This window comes from Saccharomyces cerevisiae, chromosome XIV (assembly GCF_000146045.2).
Source record: "Saccharomyces cerevisiae S288C chromosome XIV, complete sequence".
Taxonomy (NCBI): Eukaryota; Fungi; Ascomycota; class Saccharomycetes; order Saccharomycetales; family Saccharomycetaceae; genus Saccharomyces; species Saccharomyces cerevisiae.
The window spans coordinates 545,234-569,776 of NC_001146.8; the positions used below are offsets into that span (position 1 = coordinate 545,234).

The window sequence follows — 24,543 nt, forward strand, 5'->3', positions numbered from 1 at the left end:
AAATACGCATAAAATAACATCAAATACTCCAATAATGAATCAGTTAGGAGCTTTAGCCGTAAGTTCTAAATTGTAAACACATTTGCATCATTGAAAAACTATACTAACGCGTTAACCTTTTTTCTATATTTCTATAGCAAGTTTCACGTTTCACTCAAAACTTCTCCATGGAAAATATTAAGAGCGAGTTCCAATCCTTGCAATCTAAATTAGCAACCCTTCGCACCCCGCAAGAATTTTTCAATTTCAAGAAAATTTCCAAACCTCAAAACTTTGGGGAAGTTCAATCCAGAGTGGCGTATAACCTGAAGTACTTTTCCAGTAACTATGGTTTGATTATTGGTTGTTTGAGCATTTACACATTATTAACAAACTTGTTGCTACTCTTTGTTATTGTTCTAGTCGTAGCTGGTATTGTTGGTATAAACAAACTAAAGGGTGAGGAGCTCGTAACTCCATTTGGTTCTTTCAAGACCAACCAACTATACACCGGACTGGTTTGTGTTGCTGTGCCAATAGGTTTCTTAGCTTCGCCAATCTCAACTTTGCTATGGTTGATCGGTGCTTCTGCCGTCAGCGTTTTCGGACATGCATCATTGATGGAAAAACCCATCGAAACTGTATTTGATGAAGAAACTGTTTGAACACTCCTACAAGTGTTGGGAAAAGGAGTCATTCTTTTCTATTGTGTATTTTACTCTTCTTCAATATTTAGTTAATTCTTGTCTTTTATTCTCTTTCTCCGTCAACATTAGTATTTAATTGTATACAGACACCATTCATAATTGCAGTTAGCTTCTCTGTTCTTTCTCATTCCTAGGATTTACAATGCAGTCTTACCTTATTTGTTTATGTTTTTTTCGTTTATCAAGCGTGCAATCAATTACTGAAGATTCACGTGCCAAAACGTAAAAATAATAATAACATAACCCGAGAGAGGCAAGATTAGAATCAATTCATCTTTTCAAACAAATGGTTATATCGACTAAGCGAAGTGATTAGATGGTGTACGTCGCAGATATTCAACAGTGACGAATTATATGCGATTGTAAGATTGATTGGCAAATCGTATTCCATTACTACTATTAACAACTGATGGCATCTAGAAGGTAAAAAGGGTCAACGTAGATGAGGTAGAGTTTGAGCTTAGGGCCCTGCCGAGTTTTCATTAGAAGACCTCTACTACACTTCAAAATGAAATACCCCTGCATCACCAGATTCATCAACCTAAACGTACAAGACGTATGAAACACGTATGAAACAGTTGTTGCGAAAAAAACAAGATTAAGTATTTTCAAAGCCCCGGTTGCCTTGATGAACCTAAACGTATAAATAGTTGAGCAATCAGTTTAGCTCCGAAGATCTATGCTTCCACCCTTTAGTCAGATTTAGATCCTATATAGATTATATGGGATAAGTAACATTCCGTCAATCAAGCTGCTCTTCTGACAGGTATTAATATTGTTAAGACGGCTAGTATTGACTAACTTCATGACACAACCACTGTTGTATCTCAAAATGAGATATGTCAGTATGACAATACGTCACCCTGAACGTTCATAAAACACATATGAAACAACCTTATAACAAAACGAACAACATGAGACAAAACCCGACCTTCCCTAGCTGAACTACCCAAAGTATAAATGCCTGAACAATTAGTTTAGATCCGAGATTCCGCGCTTCCACCACTTAGTATGATTCATATTTTATATAATATATAAGATAAGTAACATTCCGTGAATTAATCTGATAAACCGTTTTGACAACTGGTTACTTCCCTAAGACTGTTTATATTAGGATTGTCAAGACACTCCGGTATTACTCGAGCCCGTAATACAACAACCACACGAAATAATCGGGCGTGTGGTCTAGTGGTATGATTCTCGCTTTGGGCGACTTCCTGCCTAAACAGGAAGACAAAGCATGCGAGAGGCCCTGGGTTCAATTCCCAGCTCGCCCCGTTATCTTTTTTCACCATCAGGGCGGAATTTTTTTGTTTAGCATCAATCAACCTAACCTCTCATGCTTCTCCAAGCTGAAAGAAGTAAACTCACTCTATGTACGTGTTGCAACATATATCTGCCAAAAGAATGAAAGTAGGTTCAGAACAAACAGATTGAAAGGAGACCAGTAAAACTATATGGGGGGGGTTGTTCTTCCCGCCTCCTTCTGGGATTATGAAGACGCGCTGATCTGCTATAGTTCAACGTCCTTTTCGCTTACTATTTCTGGTAAGAAATATAAGGAATTCTCGGATTAATTACTTTTCTCGAAAGGGGATTCCGAACACCTACCGGAAAAAAATAGCAGCCCTTAAGGGGAGAGTACGGCTCTTGGCATGACGGGAGGCAGGACAGCACTAAAGGCAGACTAGTCACTGAGCGCTCCAAGTTGGGTATGATAGTATCTTCAAGTTTTGGTCGAGTAGCTATTCCTCTTCTTCAAAGCCACTTACGCTTCGCCCAATAATGTCATGATTTACAAATAAACCTTCCTCTCCGAACCCTTAAAAGTAGGCAAATTGAGAAAATTTTTTGCTCGTCTTTTTTTCTCTCGTTTCGATTACCTTATTGGGAACTTCTCGAAGAACTCGGCGAAGAGGTCCAGAGGAAGATTACTGACTATCATCAAGCCTTGTTTCTTTTGGCCTCTTCAGTAAGCTGCAAATGCAGTATTGGCTTTTTTAAAAAAGAAAAAGAGAAGGAAAGCGGAAACTAGTCTTGTTGCTCTTCTAGTGCAGTTGTTGTTTGTTCATTTGTTTCTTAATAACAGTCAACGAGAAAACTTGCGCGTGCAGTAGGAAAATAAGTAGCAAATTACATTACATGGAAAACTTGCAACCATCTGTGAGCACAGGCGACCAATGAGTACTTTCAACAGTTACAGCCAGCCAAAGGAAAGCAATGATAATAGTCATAATAATGTCAACAAGAGCAAATCGCTGTTAGATATAATATTTGGTACTAATGTATCGGAATGGGCTTTTTCTGAGAATGCTTTAATGAAAGCTATGGATTTGAAAATAGAACAAGAAAAGACTAAGCAGCAATATTATAAACTTGAAAACTTGAATCGTTCGATAGAGTTGTTTAAGCTTGCTTCCAGTTCAGGTCTGCCCATAAATCAAATACATAAACTATTCAACACCGACCATGGCGTACCGGCGTCTTCGCCGATGAAGGCAGGGGGCAATCAACCACATAACAATACAGAAGGCACGCAATCTTCAGAAAATCTGCCCAGATTGAATGGTTCTATGAAGTCATTAAAACCTCTAAATATGAACACAGTGTCACCAACTCCAATGAGTCGACAGCCCTCTCCATATAAGTTTCCAGCATCATCCTCTACCGGCGGTATATCACACTCCACAGTTACAAATGTACAACGAAGAGCTAATTCTCCTGCAAGAATAGGTGCATCCGCAGTTGCTGCGTTGAATGACAATATTTCCATTAAGGAGGAAGATGTGGCTAGGCGAATTCCCTCTGGTACAAAATCTCAAGAATCGCCTTTAAACAAGAAGCCGACTTCTCTTCACAGCCGTAACTTGTCACTTCCAATAGGAAAGTTCACCAATCCTAATATTCCTTCTACAATGACATCCATACTAAGTTTCAATAGAGACCAACAGCAGCCGCTATCTCAACCACTGCCTCCTCCTCCACAACAGCAACAGGATCTCCACACGCACAATTTACATACTATACCAAGGAAACCTGGAATGGTTCAAAAAAAGCATAGGCGTGCAAGATCCACATCCTCCTTTGGAGTGATCGATTTAAGTATTATCGATGAAGCAAAAGAAAAACAAGTACAGAGATCACCATCCCCTATACATTCTAACGTGTCCGTAGCACTTACCTCACATGACAAACCAATTGAATCCAATATGAAGGAACAACCAAATATGCTGCAATCGGTTCGTGAAGGACGTCAAGTACACGATGACTTGGATGACAGAACATGCAGTGAAAGCAGTAGTAGAAACGAAAGCCCCGTAAGAACCATCACAAAGGATAATTCTGTAGGCAAGATTTTAAATAGTACTTGAGTGATCATTATTTTCTTTTTGATGTTCCCCCTACGTATGTATACACCCATATATTATATAGATACCCGCCGCATACCAACATAAAAAAGGTAACAAATATTTGAGATATAGAGCATCGCTACATTATGGGCAAGATGCGTCTTTGTGAGACGATTTTAAACAGAAGTTGTTCATCTCTCAGTGATCAATACCTATCAACATGTCAAATTCATCAGTGGAAAAATTTAAAATTTCGAATACCTGATCCTTCTTGTTCGGATACAAATGAATCAACAGTTTCCTGAAGATATTATAAAATAGCGACAACTTCTTGAAACATTCATCGCATATTTCATCAGCTATCATTGGTGACGTTAATTTAAATAGTAAATTACCTTGAACATCTGTTAACGCCTGAGGTAGATAATAGTTCAACTTATCATGCACATTTTTTCTGACCATGTCTAATTCCATCAATGAATTATCCCTCAGGGCTAAGTACATATCATAATCCAATTCATCCTTTACTGAGTCCACAGGAAAAATCATATTGACCAAATTGCTGTAAAGGTCTAAACCTGTATTCTCAAATAGGAATTTTATTTGTAAAGTTAGCATTTGCTTAGTATATTCCTTCAGTTTATCACAAACCCAGATGGTGATTTTCCGGCTGTCATCATCTTGTGCAAACAATCCCTCAAAAGGTTGAAGTCTAGATTTAATTAAATCGAAACAGTTTATCTCTATAGTTAGCAATGATGCCTTTTCTTTTTCATTTTTTTTCGCCAAAGGAAAAGATGTTTGCAATTGTTTTAACAGAACATCTTTTATTGGTTGTTCTACAATTGTTTGTAAATTCTTAGATGAGAGCAATTTATTATCTTCTGATTCCTCATCTTCGGCAGCATGTGTCTTTTCATAAATTTCAAATAACTCTACCAATTTATTCATATACTCTGATAGCCACTCTGGTGGCAGTAAATCATCTGAAGAATTTTTTGTTTCCGCCATGACTGTTTGCTTCATATAGTCTTCATAGTATCCAATAATTCTGTTTTTGGAAATGTCTTCCAACGACTTTAAATTGTTAATAATAGAACTATCGTCCTGAATTCCCTTTCTCTCGAACATAACTCTGTAAAGTTTCAGCAGCCTCACAATCTCGAAATTGATGATCGGATTTTCTTCAAACCTCACGATTTGCTCGATACGAATACGACACGAATTGGATAGCGACTGGATGATATCGTTCAGCAATTTGTTGTCGATGCCTTTCAAGAATGTCTTGTTTTGTTGAAGTATAGAAATTGGGGTATCTTTTAAGTCTTCATCCTGAAAGTCAAATAGTGACTTCACGAAATCAGCTTCATTTGCGATGATGGAATGAACGGACGCTAGTACGTCACCAATATACCTAATTGGATCGTGTGCCGATAATATGATGGGTTTAGAGGTAGTTGAATTCATATCGAATTGAGACAAAAACTCATCCAGAATACTCTTGGATCTCAGTGTGGTCACTCTTTTCAACAACTCATTAAATAATTCTAGATCACTTGACAGGAAGACCAGACTCTTCCGAAAAATGTTTAAGCTTTCTTGTTCAGTAGTACCATGGTCATTTAATAAATTTGAAGAGGATTCAAAACTATATAAAAAATCGATCAAATAATTGAAGATTTTTTTGTTTGTCTTTTCTAAAATTTCATTAACTCCCATTATCAAAGCATTTCCAGCATTCAAATTAGGAAGCGTCAGCAAGAAACTTGATTCATCTTTAATATTGATTACTTTCTTTACTACCTCGAAAAAGATGTTGTCTATAGTACCATTGGTGATTACATCGTCCTCTACCTGATTCAAAGTAAACCTATCCCTTATAGATAACAGTATTTTTTTTTTCAGCTTCAACTGCTCTGCCTTTAAACGGTATTGATCTATTTCCTGAAGTACCACGTTATTTGTTGGAACCTCATTTGTCTCATTACTTAGTAATTTTTCGCTCGTTCTTTGTATTTTTTCGACGGAAGAAGATAATCGTTTAATCCTTCTAATGATAGGTTTGAATTCCTCAAGTACCGTAATATGTTCCTTTAGCAGTTGAGATTCCAAATCAGTCCTCAATGCTCTTCTTGCCAAAGTACCTACATATTCAGGATTCATGAGCTTTTGTTCATCAAGGGACAATCTCTCTTTATTCTCTTCTAGAACCTTTAGGGATTTTCTTAGTTGGACTGTGGCCTGATAGTTAATCAATGTGTAATTGTTCAATATCTTGGATAGTTTATTCGAAAGAACCAAATTTGTGGTATTTTTGTTGGAACCACTTGACGGGGATACTAATTTTGATAAATCAAGGTTTTTTGGCTCGTAATTCGTGAAATTTTGAGATTCTTGCTGCGATAGTTTTTCATCCTGGGAATTTTGCCCTAATTGTTTGCTTGGATTTGAAAGCTGTATTTTATCAATGGAAGACATTGCGTAATGTGTCATTTTCTTATGTAGGTCTTTCGAACCAGCACCATCATTATCTACTGGCAAAGTTGCATTATTATTGGAATAACGTTGAAGGTCGGGCAACTTAAACTGTAGATCTAGTTTACCGGTGGGCTGTGACTGTGCATCTGAGGTTAAGTTTAGTCTTGGCTCAGGTTCTGGTAATTCTGGCGTGGCAGTATCCGCCATTGCGTAGGTCTGATAGTCTACAACGAAATCCATTGTGAGTAAACTTCACTGGGGATTTTGTTACGATAATGTACAATATACTTCAGATACTACAGCTTTCGGATGAATATTTACTAGAATGAATTACTACCTTAGATGTATATTTTGTATGAAAGCGTCATTACGCCAGTTGTATGTATTTTGTCGTCTGAGACGGCAGGTGATATATAAGTAAAATGGAAGTATAAACGAACAGAAAGCAATCATTAACAATTTACTTATAGATTTCGACTAACATACGCATCGGTAGGATTAGATACCAGTTTTTGAAATCCAATTTTTCCCTCGTATATGGAATGTGCTGAGAGTTTTCCTCAGGGATATGCGTATCAACAAAAGAGAGGTGGTAATACATGCAATCATATAGCGGTTTGTTTCTTTAATACTATATGTTGTCACTTATAATCCTGTTATATTATTGATCTTTAGGTTTCAGCTGATCCTTCTAATATCCCTCTATTGGTTTCGTAATTCGTGTTATCCTTTAAGAAGATCCTAGCGACATAATCATACTATCAACTGTTATGTTACCGTTTGGTGAACAGTTGGCTTTTTGCTCCGGCATTTTTGATTAAAAATAGGCTCTTGTTAAGCTACTGGAATTTTTCTATATTACCAGGCTACTCTTGATATGGCACCGGAATGTAATAGGAGTTACAAGACCATTTCAAGTTAAAGAAAAATTACTGGAAAAAGGGTAGTAACGTACGTGGACGAAATAAATAAGAAGGACGTAAATTTAATACAAATGCACAAGTAAAGTTATCGGCTCCTATTCTTCACTAATTCCATGCATATTAAGAACTGCTGGAATAAGAATTGACCGTTGCTTATTGACTAGTGGCCATGTTACTAGTATACCTATCACACACAATGTAAGAAAGTGACATAAGCCATGAGATACAATCTCAAATCTAGTAAAAGCCGAAATACAAGAACTGATGATGTAACAGAGTAATGCATAACAACGTGCAATGCAAAGGAAGAAATAATAGTGTTATTACGTAGGACATTGATTTCCTGTCATGACTATTATATCCTCAATGAGCGCATATAATGCATTCTGTATATTCAATAATACCACCTTATCAAATAACGAATACCATCGATTATCAGTAAATTCATGTATCACTCGCGTAAATTCTGAAATTCAGCCCACTAGGAAGACGTTTATATCAGTTTACTTTTGTACAAGTGACTTATTGCAAGCAATTTGTACGAAATATGCTTACACTTTTCATTAGTAAAAGAACCAACCACCCATCATTAACATCTTTTTATTTTTTATCCTTATCGTGTAAAAAAAACTTAAGAATAGACATCCTGGTGACGCATATCGACGAAAGCACACAACAGCGTCAAAAATTGATTAAAAGGTAAGTTATCATGCCCACACCTATGACGCCTGTCAAGGTCGGCGCTTTAGCCTGCCAGAGGAACTCATTTCTCTTCGATGGGTTCAAAACACTGGTTGTTTCTTGCGAACCAACGAAGAATAAAAAGGGAGAGATTGAAGGTTATGAGATTGAACTACAAGATACTATTCTGTTCCCCGAAGGTGGGGGCCAACCAAGTGATTCTGGTTTTTTGAAAATTGTTGAAGGGAATCGTAATTCGTCGAAAATTGAGAAGATATTAGTTTCACACGTTTCTCGTTTCGGTTTACATGCAAAGCATCATGTCAATGACTACATTGAGCCCGGAACAACAGTGGAAGTGGCCGTGGACGAGCAAAAGAGAATGGATTATATGCAACAACATACTGGTCAACACTTGTTAAGTGCCATTCTGGAACGCAACTACAAAGTAGACACTGTATCTTGGTCGATGGGTGGTATCATCACAAAGAAAAAACCTGTTCTAGAGCCTAGCGACTATTTCAATTATATAGAGTTGAACAGGAAATTGACTCTCGACGAAATAACGAACGTATCAGATGAGATTAATCAGTTGATCATCAACTTTCCTCAGGAAATTATTGTAGAGGAAAGAATCGGTGAAGAAACAGTAGATGAAGTTAGTACATCCAAAATTCCAGACGATTACGACCTCTCCAAAGGTGTTCTACGTACTATCCACATCGGTGACATTGATTCTAACCCATGTTGTGGTACACATTTGAAATGTACCTCTCAAATAGGTTCCATTTTAATTCTTTCCAATCAATCAGCCGTAAGAGGTTCAAACTCAAGGCTCTATTTCATGTGTGGGAAGCGGGTTTCTTTGTATGCAAAATCTGTTAATAAAATTTTACTGGATTCTAAAAACTTATTGAGTTGTTCAGAAACTCAAATTTCTGAGAAGATAACAAGGCAAACCAAACAAATTCAACAATTAAATAAAAGAGAACAGTATTGGATAAAGAGATTAGCACGTACCGCTTCTGAAGAATTAATGAACACACTGAAAGCCAGTGGAAAGAAAAGGGCTTATTTTATGGAAGAAGAATACGGAACATTGGAACTGTTGCTACAGATCCACAAGGAAGTATCTAATTTTTTGAAAGATGATACAGAAGGTTACGAAATTATCCTATGCGGTTATGAAAGACAAACGAACACTGGCTCACTGCTAATTCTTTCGGAATCGGGTGAAAAAATTGCCAATTTGGCTGCTAACTTAGGTTCGATACTACAAAACCTAAAAGGCGGTGGTGGTAAGAAAGGTGGCAAGTGGCAAGGTAAAATTACATCCATTTCGAATGCCGAGTTTGCCGCCCTCTCTGATTATTTAAGCCATGATTTCGCATCATGTTGAGAAATGTGCCATTTGTATACGCAGATTTGTTGTATACATAATGGTAGGTATTTATCGTGATCAAGTCTCAGGAAGTCAATAAGCATGGTCTATTCTTTTCTTTTATGTAGTTTATAATAGGCAACTTTAATGTTCCCAGAAGACGCGTTTTCCATTACTTATTATACCCAAAAAAAAAAATTAAAAAAAAACAACTTCGAACATGCAAACGCAAAGCGAAGGAAATTATAACTTTGACTTCTAACCTATTAAAGAAATACAAACAACCGGCAAGGAGCCACTGATTACCAGGTATTTATGAGTAGTATTGTTAATAAAAGTGGTACACGCTTTGCCCCTAAAGTAAGGCAGCGTAGAGCCGCCACTGGAGGAACACCAACTCCAAAGCCAAGAACCCCTCAACTTTTCATTCCCGAAAGTAAAGAAATAGAAGAAGATAATAGTGATAACGATAAAGGTGTTGATGAAAATGAAACGGCTATTGTTGAGAAACCTTCGCTAGTTGGAGAACGCTCTTTAGAAGGCTTTACCTTAACCGGCACTAATGGACATGATAATGAAATAGGTGATGAGGGCCCCATTGACGCCTCGACCCAGAACCCCAAAGCAGACGTTATAGAAGATAATGTGACTCTAAAACCGGCACCCTTGCAAACCCACCGAGACCAGAAGGTACCGAGATCCAGCAGATTAGCTTCACTGAGTAAGGACAACGAAAGTCGTCCAAGTTTTAAACCGTCATTTCTCGATTCTTCCAGTAACAGTAATGGGACTGCGCGACGTTTATCTACAATCTCCAATAAGCTTCCTAAAAAGATAAGGCTTGGAAGCATTACAGAAAACGATATGAATCTGAAAACTTTCAAAAGACATAGGGTTTTGGGCAAACCTTCTTCGGCTAAGAAACCAGCAGGTGCACACAGAATCAGTATTGTCTCCAAAATTTCTCCACCTACGGCAATGACCGATTCTTTGGACAGGAATGAATTTTCGTCAGAAACTTCTACATCAAGAGAAGCTGATGAGAATGAAAATTATGTGATTAGCAAAGTCAAAGATATCCCGAAAAAAGTGAGAGATGGGGAGTCTGCTAAATATTTTATCGATGAAGAGAATTTTACGATGGCAGAGTTGTGTAAGCCAAACTTTCCTATTGGTCAAATATCTGAAAACTTTGAAAAATCTAAAATGGCAAAAAAGGCAAAATTGGAAAAGAGAAGGCATCTTAGAGAACTCAGAATGCGCGCACGACAAGAATTTAAACCACTACACTCATTGACTAAAGAAGAACAGGAAGAAGAAGAGGAGAAGAGAAAGGAAGAAAGAGATAAACTACTCAACGCTGACATTCCTGAGTCAGACCGCAAAGCACATACGGCGATCCAACTGAAGCTTAACCCTGATGGTACTATGGCAATTGATGAAGAGACTATGGTTGTTGACAGACACAAAAATGCTAGTATCGAAAATGAATATAAAGAAAAAGTTGATGAAAACCCTTTTGCCAATCTTTATAATTACGGGTCGTATGGTAGGGGTTCATACACAGACCCGTGGACTGTGGAAGAAATGATAAAGTTCTACAAGGCGCTTTCTATGTGGGGGACAGATTTCAATTTGATCTCACAATTATACCCTTATAGATCAAGAAAACAAGTGAAGGCCAAATTCGTTAATGAGGAGAAGAAACGTCCAATATTGATTGAATTGGCCCTTCGATCTAAGCTACCGCCTAATTTTGATGAGTATTGCTGCGAAATCAAGAAGAACATTGGTACAGTAGCAGACTTCAACGAGAAACTAATCGAATTACAAAACGAGCACAAACATCATATGAAGGAAATCGAAGAAGCAAAGAATACGGCAAAGGAGGAAGACCAAACTGCACAAAGGCTAAATGATGCTAATTTGAATAAAAAGGGATCTGGTGGTATTATGACAAATGATTTGAAAGTTTATAGAAAAACGGAAGTTGTTCTGGGTACAATTGATGACTTGAAAAGGAAGAAACTCAAAGAAAGGAATAATGATGACAATGAGGATAATGAAGGAAGTGAAGAAGAGCCTGAGATTGATCAATAAGAGACATTTATATGCATACATAATGGATAAATAGCACAACTTTTTGTTGTATTATATCATTTTCTTCAGGTGTACCGCGGCATCAATAAATGAAGCGATGTTCGGAAGAAAAAATTGGCAACGAAAACAGTATTATGAAAGTTACATATGAGGATCGTTCTATAAGCAAAAGAAACAAAAGGATGATATGATTAGTAAAGAGTATGAATTTGGTAAGACTAGTATACTGAATAGAAAGAAGTATACATTAGTTATCGATGAAGACAAGAATGGCAATTTTATAAGATTTACCGTTTTACCTGTATCTAACCGAAAGTTCAAAAAAGTCAAGCAAAATGGGAGGGTAGAGATTAACATGGGCATACAATATCACCAAATTGTACTTATTTTACTACTGAATATTTTGTTCTATGTAATTTGCCTAAGATCAAGATTTCTCGAACATATTAATAGAACTTTTGAAGTGACAATCGCGCGAAGTTTCCAGATCTTAATTATAATGGGATTGTTTGCCTTAGGTACAATTATACTTGTGAGGGGACCTAGTGTGGAAACTGTAACAATTTTCAAAGAAAGTGGACTACAGCTGTCCAGAGTGAAGGGTATGGTTATATTTCCTCAACAATGGAATCGGAAGTTCTTTGAACAAGTAGAGTTTATATCCAATGAAAGAATTATTGATGTAGTGATCAATGAAGGATTCTGTCGGGGATTTCGAGTGATATTCTATCTTGCAGCAATTGTACGTAAATCGTCTACGCTTAAGCTATTATTTCCAGTATGTATTCAAGCGAATTTAAGATTGTTTCTTACTTCAACGATCTGATTAGAAATACTAACACAACAATGCAGTCAAATTTGCCCAGTATCGATGACCAACGTCTAATATACAACATATCTAGAAAATATCTCAGTAAGCAAGAAAAACCCCTGAGCAGACCAAAAGATTGAACATCAAATTATCATTACAGAAAATCTTGAGACATTTTGGTATATACTTATATTTTAGTGTATGTTTATATATAATTATAGATAAGAATTTGAACACACTTAAGTTGCAGAACAAAAAAAAGGGGAATTGTTTTCATTACATGGTAGATAATTTGTTGATGATTTCATTCGTGAAGTCAGTAGTAGAAGAGGAACCACCAATATCTCTAGTGGTATGCTTACCTTCTGCGATCGTTTCATGAACTGCCTTTGAGATTCTAGTAGCATATTCATTCAAACCCAAATGGTTCAACATTAACGTGGAGGAAAGGATCATGGCAGTTGGGTTAGCCACATTTTGGCCTTTAATATCTAAACCAACATGTCTGGAACCTGGTTCGAAGACAGCATAGTCCCTGCCAAAGTTGGCACCTGCCACCAATCCTGGACCACCGATCAAAGCAGCGCCAATGTTGCCTAAGATGGTACCGTACATTGAAGGGGTAACTAGGACATCAAATTGATGAGGTTTGGCCACCGCCTGCATGGAGGCATTGTCGACAATGATGGACGATACGTCAATATCAGGATATTCTTTTTGGCCAATTTCAGTTATTATATTTCTGAACAGACCGTCACCTAACTTCATGATATTTGCCTTATGCACAGCTGTGACAGACTTTCTGTTGTATTTCTTGGCGAAGTCAAAGGCAAATCTGGCGATCCTTTCTGTCTTAGGTCTAGTCATAACTTTCAAAGATTCCACTACACCAGGGACGGATTCATGTTCCAGGCCTGAGAACTCACCCTCCGTGTTTTCTCTAATGACAATCAAATCTATGTCTGGAATTCTAGTCTTGACACCCTTCAAGGATTTGAAAAGGGCCACATTGGCGTAGATATCTAGTTGTTTACGCAAAGCAACGTTTAGTGAACCGTGACCTGTTTGGTCAGCAGGAGTGTGCCATAGCCCCTTAAGACCAATCTTATTTCTCTTTAGAGACTCAACAGCTTCATAGACGCCTTCCTTATGATCTGTTTGCTTAATGTTTATAGTTTCCCAGTCGATCGGGATATTTTCAGCCTCAAAAATGGTTCTCACTGAATCAGTGATTTCTTTCCCAACACCGTCACCAGGTATCAAAGTGACGGTGAAACGACCGCCATACTTCTTGGGTAGGGTGCGTTCCGCCTGAGCGGCAGTGGCTAAAGTTCTCTTAGCAATTGTTCTGTTAAGCATTTTTCTCTTACAATTATGGAGGAAAAGGGAGAAGAATGAGGATAGGGAGAATAATGAACCTTGATTGTTACCAGTAATATTAAGGTACTGTTGAAATAGATCTACGGTAGAGTAAAGAAATCAATCAATCAAGAATAAGCCAATGAAGCGGAAGAAAACAAGAAAAAAGACCTATGGAAAATATAGATAGTCCTATGTGCTCACCCACATAAAACACTTATATATATATTCAGTGTAGGCATGTATTGTACGGGGATATATATATGAGGGTCTTCCTTTAATCGCTAAATAACAATACCGAGCTACCAAAAAAAATAAAAGAAGGTTTCTGCAATATGGTTGGTTGATGAGTGACCTATGACGCCCGATGCTCGGAGAAGGTGGTCAGGCACACGTGATTCACCTAAACTCGGCGCCGAAAAAAATTTGATCAGCCGTACAGTGTGATTGTTATCACGTGATAGTAACGTAAGTCACGTGCTTTCTAACCATCACCCCGCACGAACGTTCGTTCCCGTTTCGATGTTGACGTCAGAATGAGCTAACTTGACGCCACTGAATTAATTCGCATTGTCACCATGACGCTTATCAAGCCGAAAAAATTACTAGTGATTCCTTCCTCCCCCTCTCTCGATGAGTAATTTTGAAATGAACAAGTAGGCTGACATAGAGTACTATAAATACTTAGGAAGTAATGATTCTCGAGGATAGGTAAGAGCTGTCCTCTTCTAATTCTTGTTCGTTTTCTTCTGAAAACCCCAACCACATCAACTACAGCTAAGACTACAAATTTCAATTATTACACATCAGAATGAGCGCTACCGAATCTTCATCTATATTCACATTGAGTCACAACTCAAACCTACAAGATATCTTGGCCGCCAATGCCAAATGGGCCTCCCAGATGAACAACATACAGCCAACTTTGTTCCCAGATCACAATGCGAAGGGCCAGTCCCCTCACACTCTTTTCATCGGCTGCTCCGATTCGCGTTACAACGAAAACTGTTTAGGTGTCTTGCCCGGCGAAGTGTTCACTTGGAAAAATGTTGCTAACATATGTCACTCAGAGGATTTAACTTTGAAGGCCACTTTAGAGTTTGCCATTATTTGTCTAAAAGTTAACAAAGTTATTATTTGTGGCCACACTGATTGTGGTGGTATAAAGACATGTTTAACTAACCAAAGGGAAGCCTTACCAAAAGTTAACTGTTCTCATCTGTACAAGTACTTAGACGATATTGACACCATGTACCATGAAGAGTCACAAAATTTGATCCATTTGAAAACGCAACGTGAAAAATCTCATTACCTGTCGCACTGTAACGTCAAAAGGCAGTTTAATAGGATTATTGAAAACCCTACTGTGCAAACTGCTGTACAAAATGGAGAATTACAGGTATACGGTCTGCTTTACAACGTAGAGGACGGTCTACTGCAAACAGTTAGCACTTACACAAAAGTTACCCCAAAATAGTTTTAGCCTCACCGATATACTTATATAATATTCATTGAAATAGAAAGACATTTACAAAGTAGACGGGGATATTTAGCCCCACTCATATAAATTATGCATTATAACTTTTATAAAAAAAAAGAAATCACACTTAAATAAATGTCTTAATTGCACATTCCATGTTCAGATATACACTATCTTACCTTTTGAATAGGAATGATGGAAAAAAAATTATGCTTCCAATCGGATTTGAACCGATGATCTCCACATTACTAGTGTGGCGCCTTACCAACTTGGCCATAGAAGCCCGTTATTACGGTCTGTGATCCAGCAAATGTCAGATATAACGAATTGAAGTTGCTTTTCCCATCAATGTTTGTCAAGTTGAAACGCTGTAGCACACACTAAGCATTAACGACTATATTACAAGTAAAGCATCAAATGATTACTTAAAAGAGTAATCGCAAACTATATTGAAGTTGGCAAAGGCACATGATCCAAATGGTAACGATAACAACATATATGAAAAGTAGTGTTCTAGGAAACTTCGATAGGGGAGAAAGTACGTAAAAAAAATAATTTTGAGTTGGATTCGAAGTTCCATTAATATCTTGGATAATTAAGTTTGCTGCGTGAGAGACAGGCAGATTCGGCTTCACAGGAATAAACTCCTATAATTTAAAGGAACTTGTTAGTGTTAGCACTATAAGTAAGAAAAAGTAAATTCTGGCAGTGTTGCTTTTAATCGCAATAATATTTGATTTACATTCAAACAGTTTCATATACCTCTTTGATAGAACATATTTGCATATGTGTTTATTTGTTTTTTATTTTTTTTTGATTACTTCTTTTCAAAAACTAAATGTGAACAAAGAAGAAAAAGGAGTATAAAAGAATAAATAATAGCGGTATTACGTGTGTTGGAAAAAGAATCATAGATCGTCAATGGACTAGTATTTGTATTACCAGTATTATTATAATATGGATCGTAAGAAGATAACATAAAACATAGAAACAGTTGTCAAATCCTTGCACAATTCTAACATTCATTATCCTATTACATTATCAATCCTTGCATTTCAACTTTCCATCAAATTTAATGATTTGTTTTCAATCTTTATGTCTTCTTTTTACATCGCATATGATACTGTTGGAACGAGAGTAATTAATAGTAACATGAGTTGCTATGGTAACAATCTAATGCTTACATCGTATATTAATGTACAACTCGTATACGTTTAAGTGTGATTGCGCCTATTGCAGAAGGAATGTTAAACGAGAAGCTCAGACAATACTGAAGCTGTGTTAAAGATCTATTAGTTGAACATGATATGGTAGGTACATATATGAGGAATATGAGTCGTCACATCAATGTATAGTAACTACCGGAATCACTATTATATTGGTCATGATTAATATGACCAATCGGCGTGTGTTTTATATACCTCTCTTATTTAGTATAAGAAGATCAGTACTCACTTCTTCATTAATACTAATTTTTAACCTCTAATTATCAACAGATACCATGCTAGTATTACAAATAATACTAAACAGATGATGTTAGAGTTTCATTCTGAAAAGAATGTGGATTTTGATGTAATTGTTGGGATTCCATTTTTTATAAGGCAATAATATTAGGTATGTAGATATACTAGAAGTTCTCCTCGAGGATTTAGGAATCCATAAAAGGGAATCTGCAATTCTATACAATTCTATAAATATTATTATCATCATTTTATATGTTAATATTCATTGATCCTATTACATTATCAATCCTTGCGTTTCAGCTTCCACTAATTTAGATGACTATTTCTCATCATTTGCGTCATCTTCTAACACCGTATATGATAATATACTAGTAACGTAAATACTAGTTAGTAGATGATAGTTGATTTTTATTCCAACATACCACCCATAATGTAATAGATCTAATGAATCCATTTGTTAGTTAATAGTTTAAATGTTTTTATCGGAAGAGGTTTTGTCATCACATCAGCAATGTTCTTCTTGGTCTCGATGTAGTATACGTATAAATTATTACCTGATACTTCATCTCTAAGTCTCATTGCCTTTGTGCCAAAAAATCTGTTTCTAAATTTCTCTTCATTTGTAGACTTAATTATACTGATCGTTGATCTACTATCAGTAAGTAAGCCTTTAATAATTGGTTTCTTGTTAAGTTCTTGCACAAGGTGACTGAGGTTATTCAATAGCGGAATAGCTTCACTGACTGCGTGTATTTCTGCTTCTGTAGTTGAAGTGCATGTTAACGAAGCCTTTGTCGACTTTCCTCCAATCACTTTTCCGTTGAGTAGGAAAATGTTACCAATTTGTGACTTGTAATATGGTTGGTTACCATATGAAGCATCGCTTATTGCGACTAGTTTATTATCTGGCTTGGTAGGTTTGTTTTTGTGCCATATTAATTGTTTATCTCTAGTGTCCCACATGAATTGTATTAACTCATATGTCATGTCTAAAACTTGCCTAGAGGGGAATAGTATATGTTGAGCAAGTGTGTTGATGTAGTATAGTAAGTCAAATCTAAATTTATATCCAACATATGAAGCTAGACCAATCAACTTTTGCATTTCATGTACTTTCTCTTTGTATTCATCTTCATCTATTTCTAGTTCATCCTGGTCTATATAATGACCTGGTTGACCTGGAGCTCTAAGTTTCTTTCCTTTTGGGTTCAAAGGTACGTTTAGTTTGGGTAATTTTTCTGTCAAGGATTTTTCCATACCTAATTTCATGTACTTGCTTCTTTGATATTTGATCTCTAATCCAAGTATGTCGTACTGAATGTCGTTATCACTTTCACCCAGATTTATTATCTTTGTATCGTATTGTTTCTTGAGTGTTGTTATGATTTTCTTATTTGCATTTAAGTCTTTGCTGAATAATATCATATCATCAACGAATAAGCAAATTGTTACTTGACTATTTTTAAATACGCATGACCATCCGCGAACTTCTTGCATGTCGCAACAATTTATTAAATATGATTTAATGGTTTCATACCAGTTTGCACCACTTTGTTTCAAACCATAGAGTGATTTTCTCAAACGTAGTAATTTATCATTCAAACCTAAATGTGGTGGAGGTCTTATGTATAATTCTTCTTTGATATCAGCATATAAGTAAGCAGAGGATATGTCCAGCTGTGTGATATAATAGTCGTTGTCTAATGCGATTGACAGTGACGTCATCAGTGCATAGTGATGTACGGTATTGGATTGCATATCAGAATCATATGTATCGGGGTGTTGAATGTCGCCTCTTGCAACAAATCTAGCTTTGTGTGTACCATCACGTTTCTTGTTAAATATAAACATTGAGTTTATTACTTTTTTAGGATCTATGTCATTTCTATCATAATATTTGTTTGTATCCCAAGTGTTCATTTTCAATAGTTGGCTAATTTCTTTATGATAAGCTTCAACATATCTGTCTTTTTCTTTGTTGTCTTTATTATAAGTAATTGCTTCATCATATCTTAAGGTCGTTCGAACTGGTTTGATCGATTTCACTCCTTTTATTGCTGCAATTAAATTTATGCGTTTCTTCGATCTTGGTGGTTCCAGACTTCTCATATTCTTATTATTCCATGTGTCTCGGGATACCTCAATTTCAGTTTCATTATCTTCTAATGATCTTTTCTTACTTTTGGTAGTAGTCAGAACATTAGAATCATCCATACCACCCAAACTGGAATTAGTCTGACGAGAGTGTATGTGTGGAATATCTTTTGAAACATCAGAAGTGTCCGTAGGAGATTGATGGGTTAAGTCAGGAAGTGGGAGGTCGTCAAGAATAGAATCAGCCGTAACATTTTTTGAGGATTTGTCAGGCATTATATTAGGAGTCGCATGGTCAGAAGATCGATATTCTGGCGGATCCGTATCAATGGAGGGTGTATTATCACATACAGCCTTTGTTTCTATGGAGATGATGGGAGTAGTGGATTCACTGTTGGACGAACGGTCATCTATTGAGGGCGTACTATTTGTAGTCCTGTATTTGATATTTGTATCACTATTTCGTTGAATATATGGTTCCTCCGTACCACCCAAACGTGTAGTTTTGATGTTTTCAAGTCCATAATTAACTCTATCCTGTGAGGTCAAATCAATCATATCATTGGGACTACCAGGTCGCTTTTGGTTTCGTGCAGTGAAGGTAGACGAGTGTCTAGGTGAAGTAGTATCTGATTCAACGGTACCAACCATTTCGGTACTCTCTTTATTAATGATATGGGGTGTACGAGATCGTATAGTAGATGGAAGAATATTGTATTCAGATATGTCGGCATCAACTTCTTTTGGTGCACGTACTTTTTGGACTGGTTCCTTGTCTAATTGTAAAGGGTTTATTGATTGGGACGAGAAGTCGTTCACTAGAGGATCAGAGTTTATTTCAATCTCCGATTGATAGTCATGATCAGATTCTGTATTTTGATCATATGACTGCTCCGTTTCATTTTGTTCAATAAAAGATTGGTTATGGGCTGTTAAACGATTGAGATCATCATCAAAAGTGAGTGTATCGTAGTCGAACTGGTCCAATTTCGTTTGCTTGTTTTGTAATATAACGTAATTGGTAGTATCTACTGTCTTTTTTAATGATGGAAGATAGATAATATAGCCATAAGAGTTTCGTGACGGATGTAAGGCGTAACCTGGAATGCCACGAGGATGTATTTTCGAGTCGGGATTATGGTTGTTAACTATAACCGGTTGACCGAAAGGTAGTATAGTAGTAATGTCCAGTCCAGCTAAACCTGCATGTTGTCTTGCGGATTTATCGTTTTTTGGTGAGACTAATGAATTTCTGATTATAGTAGAAAATTCGACTGCTGAGAACCATAGATGATTTGGTAGACCACTGCAATGAAGCAGTGTGCGACAATCGTTTAATAAAGTACGATTTAATCGTTCAGCGACACCGTGTGCTCTAGAATCTGCCGTGGTTGTATAGCATGCAGTAATACCTCTGTTCGTAAAGAACTTATGAAGAGTTTTGTTAGTGTACTCGGAGCCACGATCCATCTGGATAACTAGAACGCGAGCATTGAATTGGTTCTTAATAAATGCTAATATCGATGTAAAAACATTGAGGATAGATTCTTCACGACGGTCGTGTAATGGGTACACCCATTGGAATCTGGTTTTCTCATCTGTAAACGATATAAAGTAAGAAGGTGCACTTTTCGGTAAGTGATGTACAGGACCAAATATATCGGTATGCAAGTACTGAAAAGGCTCATATGATTCTTGGTACTTTAGTCGTGATCCTTTGACATGTCTATGTTTCGTGCTTTTGCCGATTAGACAGTCAGGACATTGATATGTGCTAGCGTTAGACCATTCAATATCCGATTCCTTCAAATATGTAACTGCATTCTTCTTAAGAGACTTCTGAATACTTCGGAAGTTAGCATGTCCAAGCATTCGATGTATTAACGGATATGGATATTTATTTACGCTTTTGCTTTTGTTGACGTTGTTTATTGTTAGCTTTGAAATGTGCGAAGGAATTAGGTATTTTTTAGATAACCAGTAAAAGTCTCCATGTTTGACTATGGGAGCTAGTACTGTACCATCCGATCTTTCTAAAGTGTTTCTGGTAAAGCAGGCAGTAATATTTTGATTAGCCAGCTCACTCAAACTTAATAGATCATAGGCTATGTTTGGTGTGTGTAGTGCTTTTATTGATGTTTTGGTGCCGTTCTGAAAGTTGAAGTGAAGATTACCAATGGCATTTATAGGAATGTCTTGTTTTTGAGCATCGACTATGTTTATTTCAGAATTGGGTGTTGCATGGTGTAAATAATGGGCTGATCTGACAAGCGTTTGCGAAGCTCCTGAATCAATAAGAAGGTGATCAGGTAGTTCGTCATTCGAGTCTACTGTGTGTGTTGGCTTAGATTCTTTCTGTTGCTGGCCTAAGACTAAGTTCGTTGTCATCGCTTAAGTATTGTGATGAAACGGTTGATTCATTAATGTGATCATTGTTCACCCTTGAGAATTTACTAGATGTAGCAATATTGTGAGCTTTTGCTGCTCTTGGTTTTGAACTATTTGTTCTCTGATAATTACGAGTTGTAACCTTTGTGTTAGTCGTGTTTGGAGATGTGCGAGAAACATTTTTGTATTCGCTGTGTTGTTTGTATTGGGACGGTTTATTTAGATTCATGATTTTATTTTCGTCATATATTAACTGAATTTCAGCGAATAATTGGGAAAGTTTCATGTTCGTTTTGGTACGATATTGATTACGTAGGTATTTGAAGTCACCGGATAGACCTTTAAGTATTAGTTGACAGGCCAATCTGTCGCTAACATTGATATTGTTTTCTTTTAGCCTCTGAATGATCGTACTGACTGTAATTTCAAATGTATCAGCAGATGTACTTCCGTCGTACTCAAGGTTGGCAAGAGCTATCCAATCCTTTAATTCTTGATTGTTAGTTTGCATTTTGGACACACTTTTACAAAGGACTGTAAGGATGTCAGCATAATTAATTTCTAAAATTTGTTTTACCCATGTTGGCAATAAATGAAATGGGGCAAATGCTTGGAAGGTATTGTATATATACGCATGTTCTTCATAAGTCATTTGTCTTTTGATTTCACCCTGGTCATTTGGAATGATGTCACCGAGATTAGAGTTCTTCAAAAATCTGATGTAAAATTTAACCCATGTAGAAAAGTTTTCTTCTGATGTTAAAGTGTGTGGTGGTAAGACGTTATTTCCCACCTTTGTCTTAGCTTGAGGTATTTCAGAGTGTTGATTTTTTAAATCGATTGGATCAGGTGAGGAAGTACTCAGTGGTGGGATATACCGTGGCAACGGATAGTGTGGGTCCGGTTGATAATACGCAGGTGACGTTTGATAATGTGAACACGTCATCATAGATGGTTGTTGGTAATGTGCCCAGTTAGAGGCCATAGCTTTGTTTGGGGTCATCATGCCGTGCTGTTGGTACTGTCCATTCTGTGGAGGTGGTACTGAAGCAGGTTGAGGAGAGACATGATGATGGTTCTCTGGAACAGCTGATGTCCCAGGTGTTGTCTCTTGTTGAGAATTAACCTTAGTGGAATCTCTATCAAATTCCGGTAAATTGGAAGCTGAAACGGCTAACGGATCTTGATTTGATGGGACTTCCTTAGAAGTAACCGAAGCATAGGCGCTACCATGAAGAAAAATGTGGATTTTGATGTAATTGTTGGGATTCCATTTTTTATAAGGCAATAATATTAGGTATGTAGATATACTAGAAGTTCTCCTCGAGGATTTAGGAATCCATAAAAGGGAATCTGCAATTCTATACAATTCTATAAATATTATTATCATCATTTTATATGTTAATATTCATTGATCCTATTACATTATCAATCCTTGCGTTTCAGCTTCCACTAATTTAGATGACTATTTCTCATCATTTGCGTCATCTTCTAACACCGTATATGATAATATACTAGTAACGTAAATACTAGTTAGTAGATGATAGTTGATTTTTATTCCAACACATTCCAATACCACTGATAAGTACATTCTGCATGTCTATTTATAAAACCTTCTTTAAGACAAATATGCTATTTATCCTTTGATAACAATTTCCTGTGAGACAGAAATCACCATAAAATAATCGGGCGTGTGGTCTAGTGGTATGATTCTCGCTTTGGGCGACTTCCTGCCTAAACAGGAAGACAAAGCATGCGAGAGGCCCTGGGTTCAATTCCCAGCTCGCCCCTTTATATTTTTTCACCATCAACGTGGTGTTTCACTTATTCCTTTTCTAGTATTTTTTTTCCACCTTATAGAAGCGTGCACGTTTAATGCTGGAGATAAAAAAAAAAAATGCATTAATACTCTATATAGCAGAAATATAGTTGTTATAACATTGTACCAACAAAAGAAGCCCTATGAAGATAAACTATGATCTAGAAGTATCAACTTGTTTGGAATGTATGCTTCGTTTTTTAAGTTATAGAGTAGTTCTGCCGAAATCTCTTGCAGATGTTAGGCATCTCTTTAGATGTATTGTCTTTATGAAACTAGTATGGTTTGAAACGACTTTTCATGGAATGTTTCTTGGCTTTCTTGTGTTTCTCCTTCCTTGGCCTCGTGGAAACCGATTCTTTTTGAATAATAAGAGGTTCGTCTAAATTAATGGAACCTTCTCTGTCGTCATCTCCTAAGACGTTCATTTTTTTAGAGTAATCCCAAAAATTTTCTGGAATATCTAACGGCCCCTGTTTGTTTTCCCAAATTTTAACGCAACCATCTTCACCACAGGAGTATAACATGTTGCTATGTTGTGCTGGTATAAAAATATCTCTGACGACCTCGTCTCCATGGGCGTGTGGGATAACAATACCGTTTTCAGTATCCACCTTCTCATCTTTAAATGGTAGGAGGCACAACTCTCCACAATTTTCTTGGGTTTTACCGGTTGCAATGAGTCCAGGGTAAATATCTACCACGTAGTCACAGTTCCATATTTCTCTTACATCACCAAAGTCCAAGGGTTGTGGCTCTTTCAATTCGTCAGATTTGTCGTTCAATTCGTGAATTGCAAATGTTTCCATATGTGATAGTGTAAATATCCTCTTTGGGGACAACCATCCACAGGAATGTATTGACGCATAATTAATAACTTGGTGTAAAGCGTCCTCCTCCTCATCTTGTTTCAAGTCATAAATGTTCGTGTAACCATCAGTTGAACCACTGAGCAAAATATTGACGTCAGAAGGATGAAATTTAATACAGGTAACGTCATCATGGTGAGAGTCAATTAATGATCTCAATGGAGTGTCCCATTTGCGAATATCATATATGTATACAGCAGCGTCAATTCCCTGCAATTCGGTACCACAGGCCAATAGACCATGACGAGAATCTAAGGAAATAAAGGGGGAGTTGGCCTCGTTTTGAATTTGAGCAATGCGGTCATTCGTCCTTATATCGAAAACTTTCACCGCGTCGATAGAGGCGCTACTAACTAGATGACCAGCAGAGAAGTCGCTACCGATGACCTTCATATCATTGATTGCAGTTTCGCTCGCCTTAATCTTTTGTACTGATTTACCAGTACTCCAGTCTAGCAAACGTATTTCGCCATTACTTAATCCAGTTAAAAGACCATGTTTATAACTAGGCTGTAACTTAAGACACCAATTTTCTGACCCGAAAGAATTCGATTCAACTAAAGAATAACTAGCCATGCTCTAGAAGTTAATTTGAGATTCTCGAACTTAAGTAGTTTTTATTTACACAGTAAGACGAGCCAGTGCCTATGTCCTAATGACT

At 36.9% G+C, this 24,543-nt stretch overlaps 11 protein-coding genes and 3 non-coding genes across 14 annotated transcripts, besides 9 other annotated features; 9 read left to right on the plus strand and 5 right to left on the minus strand.

The window, feature by feature from the left end:
* Window positions 1–34: 34 nt before the first annotated feature.
* YIP3 (Yip3p) lies at window positions 35–644 on the plus strand (the record flags this gene model as incomplete). Its single annotated transcript, NM_001182883.1, has 2 exons — window positions 35–58; window positions 138–644. 2 exons carry the CDS (start codon window positions 35–37, stop codon window positions 642–644), a joined length of 531 nt encoding a protein of 176 aa, NP_014354.2.
* Window positions 645–838: 194 nt separating this feature from the next.
* Window positions 839–937: an origin of replication (ARS1421; Autonomously Replicating Sequence).
* Window positions 938–1,189: 252 nt separating this feature from the next.
* Window positions 1,190–1,481: a long terminal repeat (Ty3 LTR).
* A 23-nt stretch (window positions 1,482–1,504) lies between these two features.
* Window positions 1,505–1,844: a long terminal repeat (Ty3 LTR).
* A 16-nt stretch (window positions 1,845–1,860) lies between these two features.
* Window positions 1,861–1,963, plus strand: YNCN0009W. Its single transcript has 2 exons — window positions 1,861–1,896; window positions 1,928–1,963. It is a non-coding gene; the product is annotated as a tRNA-Pro (tRNA).
* YNL042W-B (uncharacterized protein) lies at window positions 1,880–2,137 on the plus strand (the record flags this gene model as incomplete). The annotated part of the gene is made up of 1 exon (NM_001184662.3): window positions 1,880–2,137. The coding sequence occupies one exon, from the start codon at window positions 1,880–1,882 to the stop codon at window positions 2,135–2,137; it is 258 nt and encodes an 85-aa protein (NP_878157.3).
* Window positions 2,138–2,866: 729 nt separating this feature from the next.
* On the plus strand, window positions 2,867–4,057 carry BOP3 (Bop3p; the record flags this gene model as incomplete). Its single annotated transcript, NM_001182881.1, has 1 exon — window positions 2,867–4,057. One exon carries the CDS (start codon window positions 2,867–2,869, stop codon window positions 4,055–4,057), a length of 1,191 nt encoding a protein of 396 aa, NP_014356.1.
* A 177-nt stretch (window positions 4,058–4,234) lies between these two features.
* Window positions 4,235–6,754, minus strand: COG6 (Golgi transport complex subunit COG6; the record flags this gene model as incomplete). Its single annotated transcript, NM_001182880.1, has 1 exon — window positions 4,235–6,754. One exon carries the CDS (start codon window positions 6,752–6,754, stop codon window positions 4,235–4,237), a length of 2,520 nt encoding a protein of 839 aa, NP_014357.1.
* A 490-nt stretch (window positions 6,755–7,244) lies between these two features.
* On the minus strand, window positions 7,245–7,325 carry YNL040C-A (uncharacterized protein; the record flags this gene model as incomplete). Its single annotated transcript, NM_001431143.1, has 1 exon — window positions 7,245–7,325. One exon carries the CDS (start codon window positions 7,323–7,325, stop codon window positions 7,245–7,247), a length of 81 nt encoding a protein of 26 aa, NP_001418072.1.
* An 821-nt stretch (window positions 7,326–8,146) lies between these two features.
* YNL040W (putative alanine--tRNA ligase) lies at window positions 8,147–9,517 on the plus strand (the record flags this gene model as incomplete). Its single annotated transcript, NM_001182879.3, has 1 exon — window positions 8,147–9,517. The coding sequence occupies one exon, from the start codon at window positions 8,147–8,149 to the stop codon at window positions 9,515–9,517; it is 1,371 nt and encodes a 456-aa protein (NP_014358.3).
* Window positions 9,518–9,814: 297 nt separating this feature from the next.
* On the plus strand, window positions 9,815–11,599 carry BDP1 (transcription factor TFIIIB subunit BDP1; the record flags this gene model as incomplete). Its single annotated transcript, NM_001182878.3, has 1 exon — window positions 9,815–11,599. One exon carries the CDS (start codon window positions 9,815–9,817, stop codon window positions 11,597–11,599), a length of 1,785 nt encoding a protein of 594 aa, NP_014359.3.
* Window positions 11,600–11,786: 187 nt separating this feature from the next.
* GPI15 (phosphatidylinositol N-acetylglucosaminyltransferase GPI15) lies at window positions 11,787–12,550 on the plus strand (the record flags this gene model as incomplete). The annotated part of the gene is made up of 2 exons (NM_001182877.1): window positions 11,787–12,377; window positions 12,452–12,550. The coding sequence occupies 2 exons, from the start codon at window positions 11,787–11,789 to the stop codon at window positions 12,548–12,550; spliced, it is 690 nt and encodes a 229-aa protein (NP_014360.2).
* Window positions 12,551–12,686: 136 nt separating this feature from the next.
* Window positions 12,687–13,769, minus strand: IDH1 (isocitrate dehydrogenase (NAD(+)) IDH1; the record flags this gene model as incomplete). Its single annotated transcript, NM_001182876.1, has 1 exon — window positions 12,687–13,769. One exon carries the CDS (start codon window positions 13,767–13,769, stop codon window positions 12,687–12,689), a length of 1,083 nt encoding a protein of 360 aa, NP_014361.1.
* Window positions 13,770–14,580: 811 nt separating this feature from the next.
* NCE103 (carbonate dehydratase NCE103) lies at window positions 14,581–15,246 on the plus strand (the record flags this gene model as incomplete). The annotated part of the gene is made up of 1 exon (NM_001182875.3): window positions 14,581–15,246. One exon carries the CDS (start codon window positions 14,581–14,583, stop codon window positions 15,244–15,246), a length of 666 nt encoding a protein of 221 aa, NP_014362.3.
* Window positions 15,247–15,459: 213 nt separating this feature from the next.
* YNCN0010C lies at window positions 15,460–15,532 on the minus strand. The gene has a single exon. It is a non-coding gene; the product is annotated as a tRNA-Thr (tRNA).
* Window positions 15,533–15,877: 345 nt separating this feature from the next.
* Window positions 15,878–16,155: an origin of replication (ARS1422; Autonomously Replicating Sequence).
* A 218-nt stretch (window positions 16,156–16,373) lies between these two features.
* Window positions 16,374–16,744: a long terminal repeat (Ty4 LTR).
* A 55-nt stretch (window positions 16,745–16,799) lies between these two features.
* Window positions 16,800–17,131: a long terminal repeat (Ty2 LTR).
* Window positions 17,131–22,427: a mobile genetic element (YNLCTy2-1; Ty2 element, LTR retrotransposon of the Copia (Pseudoviridae) group; contains genes TYA Gag and TYB Pol, encoding proteins involved in structure and function of virus-like particles, flanked by two direct repeats; mutated in S288C).
* Window positions 22,427–22,759: a long terminal repeat (Ty2 LTR).
* Window positions 22,760–22,881: 122 nt separating this feature from the next.
* Window positions 22,882–22,984, plus strand: YNCN0011W. Its single transcript has 2 exons — window positions 22,882–22,917; window positions 22,949–22,984. It is a non-coding gene; the product is annotated as a tRNA-Pro (tRNA).
* Window position 22,985: 1 nt separating this feature from the next.
* Window positions 22,986–23,291: an origin of replication (ARS1423; Putative replication origin; identified in multiple array studies, not yet confirmed by plasmid-based assay).
* YNL035C (uncharacterized protein) lies at window positions 23,289–24,458 on the minus strand (the record flags this gene model as incomplete). The annotated part of the gene is made up of 1 exon (NM_001182874.1): window positions 23,289–24,458. The coding sequence occupies one exon, from the start codon at window positions 24,456–24,458 to the stop codon at window positions 23,289–23,291; it is 1,170 nt and encodes a 389-aa protein (NP_014363.1).
* Between the last annotated feature and the right edge of the window lie 85 nt (window positions 24,459–24,543).